This window comes from Pygocentrus nattereri, chromosome 4, assembly GCF_015220715.1.
Source record: "Pygocentrus nattereri isolate fPygNat1 chromosome 4, fPygNat1.pri, whole genome shotgun sequence".
In the NCBI taxonomy this organism is placed as follows: Eukaryota; Metazoa; Chordata; class Actinopteri; order Characiformes; family Serrasalmidae; genus Pygocentrus; species Pygocentrus nattereri.
Window position 1 is genome coordinate 44438959 of NC_051214.1, and position 10000 is coordinate 44448958.

Below are 10000 nucleotides of genomic sequence, written 5' to 3' on the forward strand. Positions count from 1 at the left end.
TAAATGGTTTTTCAGTTAAAGAAAATTAAGCACAGACCTTTGGTAAAAATCAGCATACAAAGTCAGCACCATTTGTGTATGAAAATAAAACATACCCAGCAAAAAAATGTAAACTGTTAGAAATATTAGCCAAAAACTCTAGCCAATCCAACCCAGCCCGCCTATAGAAGGTGTATGTGTGTCCAGTATGAGGCTAATGGTGGATGTTCCTCTCAGCAGGGGTGACGTATCAGTGTGTGTGGGCGAGTAAATGGTCTCCTGCGGACCTCGTTAGTGACATCTAGAGCGGCGAGAGCACGGACTGGATTTTGCAGCTTCAGCTGCTCAAAGGCCTCCGCTGCCCACCTATCAAACAACTCCGGCTAACTATGCCCCACACTGTGGGAGAGTAATTGTGTTAAAGTGACTCCAAACTGTTAACAGAGTTTCCAAACTATTTTAATGACTGGGTGGCTTGTTTGGAGTAAGCTGAAGTCCTTTCTCTGGCCCAGGTTTGTCTAAAAGCACAAACAAGATTTTTCCTCCTTTTGGCCTTACCAGCAGTGGAAATGCAGTAACAATTACTTATGATGGTGTCCCTATATAAGACATATCCAATGTTCTTGTATGAAAAGGTGACTGAGGCATTATAGGGGTCAACAAAATGAGATGCAACCATCTTTAGGTTCAGAAAGGACACGATGTCCTGTGTTGGCATAACACTTGGGATATTGTCTCTCATGGATTAAGCTTAGTTTCACCATCAGAAATCCCATTTAGTTTTGGCTGAGGCATTTTCTGCATCTGGAAAAGCCCTTTAAATGTTCCCCTTTATATTCTTATTTTTGAAGCATTTAGTTTATACACTAATCCTTTCAGCCTTCAGCCCACCACTGCACAAAAGTTAGATAAACTTCTACACATCTGAGTCAGCCTTATTTTCCATATTTGTTTAGGTTTATTTAAGGGTACGCAATTTACAAGATAAATCAATAATTAGTTATCTTAACTAGCTAGCTAGCAGCTTTAGCAACAAACAAGTGGTCCAAGTAACACTAACCTAAACCACTAGAGGGTGCAAACCTGAACCTCCAGTATACCCTGAGAATTAAACTGCTAATTGCAGGCAGAAAAATCTGTTTGAAATCTTTGACAGTCAAGAGGAAGAGAAAGAGGCAAGAGGGTGACATCATGTCATTCAACATCCATGTGTATCGAAAGAGGAAGTTCAACATTGGAGAAGTTCAAAAGTACCATGGCACTAAATAGAGGAATGAGGGTTTTATCTTTTCTCACTTGGTACACTAGCAGGTGATATGGGCCCGGAGCGTGATTGGCTGGAGCCGACAGGCGAGCCGACAGGAGAAGGTGATGGTCCACTGCGCAGGCTGGAGAGGCGGGGTGAGGCGTGGGGGGAAAAAGGTGACTGGGCGGGGTTACTCTGATCGCCCTGGCTGCTGGTAGAGCCTGAGGCACTGACTGCTGAGCTGAGGGCCGCCTCCGTGCCTGTGGGGAGGTCATCTATGGAACCAGACAGGTCCTGCCAAACACATGTTTGGTGTTATAAAGGCATTATAAATATTTCTTTGCATATACAGGGAGATTCACTCAAAAAAGGCCCGAATATTCTGCAATAACTCTCGCTAGTACAAAGCAATCTGAACGAAACAACATGCAACGAGCTCCTCAGTACATGGAGCTTCAAACAAGCCGGAATGCCAGACGATGAGGTGGGCGCCAGATTGCCGTTGCGACGTTTAACCTCCGGGTGTATACCTGCGTAAGCCTTCATGTGTCTGGCAGAAACTGAAGATCACCTCCAGCATCGCATGTAATGCAATCAATTACACATACGTCAAGGTATGTAGCGTCTTTTTTTGGTTCAGACTGCTTCATTCTAACGAGAGTTACGACAGAATATTCAGGGCCTCTTTTGAATGAATCTCCCTGTATGACAAGTACCTATAAGTGGTAATAAATATGCCTAATTATAAACATAACATTGACTTTAAAATAACAAAAAAAAAGGAAAAGAAAAAAGTTTTGCAAAAAAGTTTTTGTAAAAAGGCCATTTTTGTTGCTGCTAAAAGTTACGTCATTATCCTAAAAATGTATGAAAACACAGACATGGTCATATTCAAATGCAAAACAAAGTAACATGATAATAAATTGTGTTTCCACATGTAAGATCCAACAGGTTTGTCTTAATTAGATAATGCCCCCTGGTCAAGTGAAAAGCACTTTCTGCTCACCAGCTACACTGAAGCTTCTTCCATACCTGTGGTTAATCTGAGCAGCAGGACAGCAATTGTGAAACAGTTTACCTGTAGAGATTTGAAACAGCCTAAAACAACCTAAGGCCCTCAAGGGAAACACTGGCAGGAATGCCATGCACCCTCCTCAAAGCTGCAGCCTCAATCAGAGCCTGTGCCAGTCTAGAACTTGTTTTTGTAGGCCTCATTCCAAGGTCTTCGTCCCATGGGTATTCTGACTGTATCCAAGAACACACGACTGCCAGGGGTAAATTAAACCTAGTCTCCAAATAACCTGCATCAACTGAGGCCACAGCTGTTAGCGCGTCACAAATGGAGAGGCGATGGCATCTACTGCCAACACAGCAGCTTCCTGAATGGCCTTTTTTTAAAAGCTGCCTGTCATCCAACTTAGTCTTTATCTCTCTACTATTTCACCAATAAAATCCACAATTCTTACTATTTAAAGGGACATTATCTTACATTTATATTTGTCTAACCTTTGATGTTTGTGTGGTTGTATATATATATATATATATATATATATGTTTTTACATGACCATTTTGCAACCTCTCTCCATTATTTATCTTTGCAGCTCTCTTTCCATATATGGAAATGAACTGGATGGTGAAGGTTTTGAAACGTCTACAAACATTTACAAACTACAAACACCCACCATTAAATACACAACAGCTACTTTTCTCTACAGTTGAATGATATTAAAACACGAGCATGATATTTTCTTGTTAAACAAACATGTTCCACTGCAACTTAGACCTGCTTTACACATTATCTCTCGATTCTATCTTCAGTATATAAGCTTTTCTGGCATTAACTGATGTAACGAACATCTTTAATGAAAGTCACATATTAAATGATAAGTAAGTAAATATGGCAACAAACTTTCTCTCTTGTCCATTTGAAAGCTGTGACTACTAGTACATGTATTCAGTTCCTGCTGGTGTGGGTTTGTGACTTTCTTCTCTTTAAATGACGCACAAAAAAGCCCACACTGACTACTGAATGAGCACAAGAGGATTCTTATTCATTTTACAGTTTTAAATAAATATTTCCTTTTCAAGGTCCTCTCTGTTTTGGCTCCAACACTGTGGAACAATCTACCGTTTTCTATCAGGTACTCCCATTCTCCAAATATTTTTAATTCCCACCTAATAATCCATCTTTTTTCCTTGGCATTTACGTCTGTGTAAAGTCTATGATCTCAAAGACATTTCAGTGAGATATTTCACTCATTTCTTTCAAAATGAGCTTTTTTGTCTGAATTCTAGACTGGATTATGCTGTTTGTGTAGCCGACACCTTGATCATTTATTTCCTTTCTTACAATGATTCTAGTCACAAATTCTTCATTTTGGCCACAAGATTAATTCATTGATCAGTCAGTACAATTTTTGTCTACTAAAATCTGTAGGTGTACATGATATACAGCCTTTAAGACTGGGTTTCTGCTGTTTACTTGAGCATGGACATGACATCAGAGAGGTGCCGACTATATCAGACAATTTACAGTTCACCATCAGTTAGTAATGCACTGTAAAACTACTGAAGTCTTCAATTTAATCATATGAATATTTATCAGCTATTGGAATTTTTAGTTTCTTATAATCAGTGTCAGTAACAAGACTTTCAGATAGTACTGTTAGACGGCAGAGCCTGACCTAATACACGAACTCTAAACCACCACCAGTCAGCCTGCTTTTATGCAGCATAAACACAAAATCTGCTTATAAAATTCCCCCTAGCTGAATACACCAAATCACGGGGCTATTCCTAGAGACTGCATGAGCGTTTTTTCCGCATACAAAGGAAAAAGGCTGGGTGCTTTTTTCCCCAGCAGTGTGGCTGTTCCAGCACTAGTGGTGAGGCATATGGTGCTGTGTGAGCGAACAGTATGGAAACCTCAGAGTGTCTTCAGGGGGGATGACTTCACTCTTCACTCACTCTCTCTTTCAGCCTGCTGACTAAAATAAAGAACCTGATGCTGACCTACTTATGGAAGGAGGAGTGGAGCTAGGGCACATGAGCTTGGCTTTAAGACCCACCGCAAAGCACTGCTGATAAAGGTCAAAGACGACGACACTTCAGTCCCTATTAAGTTCACTGGTAATTTTCTGGTAAAGACAAATTCCACAGTACTCGACTTGCTTGGTAATTCCCTTATCATCTGTACGCTTTTTCCATATGAGTCATGGGACAGTCCGATTTGAGCGTGGCTCAGTCCATGGACAAGGCAGGAATATCTGACTTTCACTTTGACTGAGAGAATATCCTAGTATTTAAACTTATCCTGGGGTAGAGCTCTACGGTTAATCAGCGTATCTGGTGAACAGCAGCTAAAAACGTAATAAACACAATAAGTACAGGCCACATCGTAAAGCGTTGTAAATGGCAAAAGACAGCTAACCATGGCTAGCAATGAACTGAAGCCAGAGGGGATGTCTCAATCCAAGTCGAGCACTTCAGACAATTCTAATCCAATCTTGTTTTCATTGCTAATGCAGACACATCTACATCATTAGATTTTTTAAACTTAATTCTAGACAGGATTATAGTACCTTTGTCACTTGTTAAGCAGAGACTAGAATACTAGAATTACAATAGTATTAAAAAACTCAATTCCACTTTCTTGCATTTTGGGATTTTTATTTTGACATCCTTCAGGGATTATTTTGATTTTTGTTCTTTACTCAGAAAAGCCCAAAGTATGGACTTTGAAATGGTTTATTTACCATGGATTACATTATGACCTGTATTAGTACATTAATAGAAGTGTGTTGCTATAATAGTGTACAATAAAGAGTTTGAATCTTATTATGCAAATTAATGAGCATGAATGACCAACTTAATTCAAATATATTTTATTATATAACGTACAGATTTGATTCCTATTGGTTCTAGATAAAGTTTACCACTTTAATGCAGTTTATTACTAAAGTGTCAATAAAAAAATGTGGTCCAAATATTTTCCACAAATCACTGAATTTCTGATGCAAACTGACTTAATGAAATCTTGATTAACATTTAATTGATTTAACATCTAATTAGTGATAAACTATACTTTCCAATATGGAACACATTCTGAAGTATTAGTGACTTAAACCTTAGTTCTAAAGCAATAAACTCCAGAAGTCATTAGGCTTGATGAAATGCTGAGAATTATACACTAACAATATGTGAATTTAAGTGAGAATTCATGCTCAATAATATGCATAGCAAGGTCTTAATGAAGTGTTTACTGCAATTCTTTACTACTAATAATGCAATTACTAGTGATTTTCACACAACAGATTTCTAATTATGTACTAATGAATAAAGCATAATGCATAGTGAATATTTGGGCTTTACTAAATAACAAAACCTTCAGAAATCCTCAGTATATGTTCCTTAAACAATGTGAAGAAATTGTATTGAATACTTAGTTCTCTCATTTGAACAATAATTCAAACAATCCCGTAAAAAGCTGTCTTTTAATTACTAGCATATTAAAAATTATAAAAACACCAGCTAGAGTCTCCTCTCTGTGTTCCTCAGTCTTTCATATTGAAAGCATTAGGCAAACCACTTATACCTTGCACACATTAGTGAAGATTTTTTTTTTTGGCTTGCATGATTTATGTTCATAATTATTCAGATTCGTTAAGGCTCTGGGTTCCTTAATTGATGAACATAATTATTCAGCCTCATTGGCCATTCAAGCTCTCTCTGCATCCTTCAACTTGAAGGAAAGAAGGATTGGGGGGCTGAAGTGAAGGATAAATAAATGAATGCAGACTGTCTCTCTCTCTGGGCTGGCCTTCCAGCATAACCTCTCCTCTCTCTTTCGCTCTGTTGCTCTCTAGTTCTGTCGATCTTAAGGGCGAGGAACCCCCACACTCATCCTTCATCCTCCTCCCATCGGTTCCACATGCCAGCCGCCCGAGTCCGTCTCCTCGGCGCCCTCCACAGCCAATTAAAACTCAGAGGAATAATCAGGGCTAATTGGGGAGCCAGGCGTGGCAGTGCGTTCAGCTCCACTCGTCTCTCTGCTGTCTCTCAGCATAGCCTGATGCTGACGAAGGACAACCAGGACACAGGCCAGCCTCCCCACACGGCATCGCTAAAGCTGCGTGGCCAGAATACGCAATTCATTTCAATTTCATTGGAATAACGCTGCTTACGACAGACCGTTTCACAAAGCAGCTTTACAGCTGTCTTTACAGCAGCTTTTTCATCTGATTGCAGTCATTTATTAAGTTGAATGCAGTTACTTTTCACAGTTAGCTTTCATGATCATATGTTTATGTATCAAAAAAACAGAACTTGATGTGCATTTTCACCAGCTGGATTCTGGCACATGCATGTGAATGAGATGTCATGAGGCTTCTGAAAACAATACAAGTTCTAATTCCACATTTAGAGGGCAGTGATGAGTAACATTTGATTATTTAATACTTTATTAATGACCCTTCAAGAAGGTGACTTCCAGAAGGAGTCACGTTTGTTTATTTGATGTTCGTTAATAACACCTTTAGAGGGCGGCAGTGAGTAACGCGTGTTTATTTGATGTTAATAACACTTTTAGAGGGCGGCAGTGAGTAACATTTGATCATTTGATGATTGTTAATAACACCTTTAGAGGGCAGCAGTGAGTAACGCGTATTTATTTGATGTTAATAACACTTTTAGAGGGCGGCAGTGAGTAACATTTGATCATTTGATGTTAATAACACCTTTAGAGGGCAGCGGTGAGTAATGCGTGTTTATGTGATGTTAACACCTTTAGATGGTGCAGTTGTTGTATTGCAGTATATTATATTGCATTGCTGTACAGTGACTAGCTCATTGCAAGCTTGTTAGCTTGTGGTTAATGTGTTTTAACTTATGGATAGAGCCAGGATTAGTTTCAATCCATTAGTATCCATTTTGTGACTATATGCACTAACAAACTGAAAACAGAAGCCACATTTTCAGCCACTCTTTTTCTTGTTGTCGGAAAATGCATCAAACTGAGACGTCTCTTTTGTACTGAACTGAACAATGAATTTGGTGAACCATCACGTCCTTAGAAATATTGTAAAATCTCTCATGTATGATGTGACACAATGGACTTTCACCAGATATGTAAAGCAGCCATGCCGTGTAGCAGTATAAGGTTGTGAGGACGCAGCCTGTGTCTCGCCGGCTGCCAGAGGAATCCTCTTTCCCTGCTGTGAAGCCTGACAATCCGAGAGCTGGCTGACATATTAGGTTTGACGAGAGAGCGAGAGTGCGAGAGAGCTCCCCAGACACTGAGAACGTGCTACTGCGGTGAGAAGAGCGGGATTAGACGATCACAGGGGAGACAGCGAGAGAGAGAGGGAGCGAGACAGGGAGTGAGAGAGAGTGGAAGAATAAAAAGATTCCAGGAGTATTCAGAAATGCTCCACTTCTGAAAGTGCGGAGCGTATTAAAAGCACACAGGCTGTCTGAGGCAATGGAAAGGCAGATGGAGGATCAGATTTGGGTCTCTCCATCTGGACCCACAGTGGGAGTATTTGTTTGGGTAAGTGTGTGAGGAGCTGAAACTCTCTCCCCCCTGCACACACACACAGACCAGGAGAGAAGGCAGCAGTGAGTCTTTCTAATAGGAACTGGCATTTCAGTCAAACCTGATAATCAAAATTTTAGACCATTTTTTAAGCAATATTAATAAATATTACAGCATCTTACTATTTCTGCACCATACTGAACCCATAGCCCAAATCCATACTAGGTGACGTGGCTTACGCTGAGAACGGTGTCCATTTGAAGTCTTTATGGTAAACCAGGTGTCGGCAACATGCGGCTCTTTTACTGCCCTGTTAAATTAGATTTTAAGGGTAAAAATAAAATAATCCTCCTTCGCAGTAAAATACAGCTTAAACAATAAATGGTCTGAAATGCTGGAGTTAAAATATAACTGCTATATCCCTTTTTAACCCTGAAGATTGGTGCTCAGACAGATTACTGGTGACTATAACAACGCAGACAACAATCTCGCCTAGCTAGTAGTTAACAAAAGGCAAAGAGAAAGACTTCAGCTAAACATGATCATTTGAAGATGAAGACTTTATTTGCATTTACAAGCACTCAGCTGGTTTCTTGATATGTTAATTCTGCAATGAGAAACTGTCAAACACTAAAAAGTCACAAGGCGGACGTCAGCTTCTCATTTCAACAATGTTCAAACATTTGAACAAGAAGCTGGCGAATGACTTCAGCCTCATAAAAAACTCAAAATGTTGAGAGACACTTCACAAGAAACTATTGTACTTTTAAGTTTCCTGCCAGAGATGCGATAAAACTGACTACAGCCGAGTTAAAGCCTAATGCAGTGCAAAGTATGTCAAATTTATTAGCCTATACTGTTATCTTAGCACATACTGAGACACATTTACAGTATCTTCTTAACATTTGGGTTACTGACCCTGCGACCTTTTAGTTTGAGCACAGCGAGTTTGTGAAGTGTCACTGATAACAAATTTCATAAACTCAATAAATCAAGTTTCATTCAATTAACCCCTTAAAATCTTAGGCTCATTATTAGGGCCTGCTAGGGGGCCATGGCCATTTAAGGGGTTAATTCTATGCCAGTATGGTGTAAAATGAGCATGAGCTTGATGTTTCACAGAGACCACCTGGCGGTGCAAAGCTTCTCATTTGGTGTGCGATAGACTTCAGCCAGCTGCAGGAGTTTTTCCACGTTTCTTTCTCTGGACTAAACAGAAATATCTCAACCCAAAAAGGTAAAACACAGGCTCTTCATTTTTCTCTGATGGAATATATAGTTCAGATGTCTCAAGGTTCTTATGAGATATGAAAAAGTAAAATAGAGAGAAAAAATATTTTTAAATAAATGCAATATTTCAAAACAAAAGTTTCTTATAATGAGTGGTGTTTTATCAGCTGGACCACAAAGTTGAAGAACTTTAACCTCGATTTTAGCTGGATAAATTATGCAAGAGTTGGGCCCTACATTGCGTTTCAAAAGATTGGAATTCACCATCACTTCACTAATTGCTATTCAATAATAATGTACACGGTTGAGATTAAAATGTTATGACATAAATACCATAATGTAAAGAGATGGTTTATTTACAAATGTTAAGTATTTTGGAAGAAAAGAAAATTGTGGTGCAAAAAAAAAGCTGTTACTACATTAGGAACTTTAATTAGGAACTTTATGAACTTTATTTTTAGTAATTCTTGTCACAGTTGTAGTTTCTGCACATTCTAACTTATCTACAAATTTCAGTGCATAATTTGTTTAAGTTTAATATATTAGACAAAAACTAAAACAAAACATAAAATGTTCCATAACATTTACTCACAACCTTTTATATTATTTATATATATATATATATATATATATATATATATATATATATATATATATATATATATATATATATATAATATAATGTGTGTGTGTGTGGCACTATGGATATTAAGTTTTTTTTCTCCATGTCTTAATTTTCACAGCAATCCTATGAAACCTGCAGACTCACATTAGCATCACAGTGTAATGCTAAAGTTTATGTAGCTGCAACAAATTTGTTTCGATATTACTAAAAAACAGATTACTTCTGAACGCTAGTATATTTATAAAGAGAGTGCACTCTATTGTCATCTTTCATCACCTTTTCACATCACCAGCTCACTTGTTTGTGGCTCACTGCCTATTGAACAGTTATGGAAGCTATTTGCTGTAAATGATGTCACTGTTCTAACATCAGCAGCGACAGCTCCCA

The 10000-nt window shown here is 38.6% G+C and overlaps 1 protein-coding gene across 6 annotated transcripts in view; it reads right to left on the bottom strand.

Annotated features, from left to right (window-relative positions):
• Positions 1-10000, bottom strand: part of arid1b (AT rich interactive domain 1B (SWI1-like)) — an 85577-nt gene that overhangs the window by 31593 nt on the left and 43984 nt on the right. For all 6 annotated transcript variants that reach the window (XM_017724966.2, XM_017724970.2, XM_017724969.2 and 3 more), the window contains exon 5: positions 1276-1519. In XM_017724966.2, the coding sequence (XP_017580455.1) occupies positions 1276-1519 (244 nt within the window). The remainder of the gene's footprint in view (positions 1-1275; positions 1520-10000) is intronic.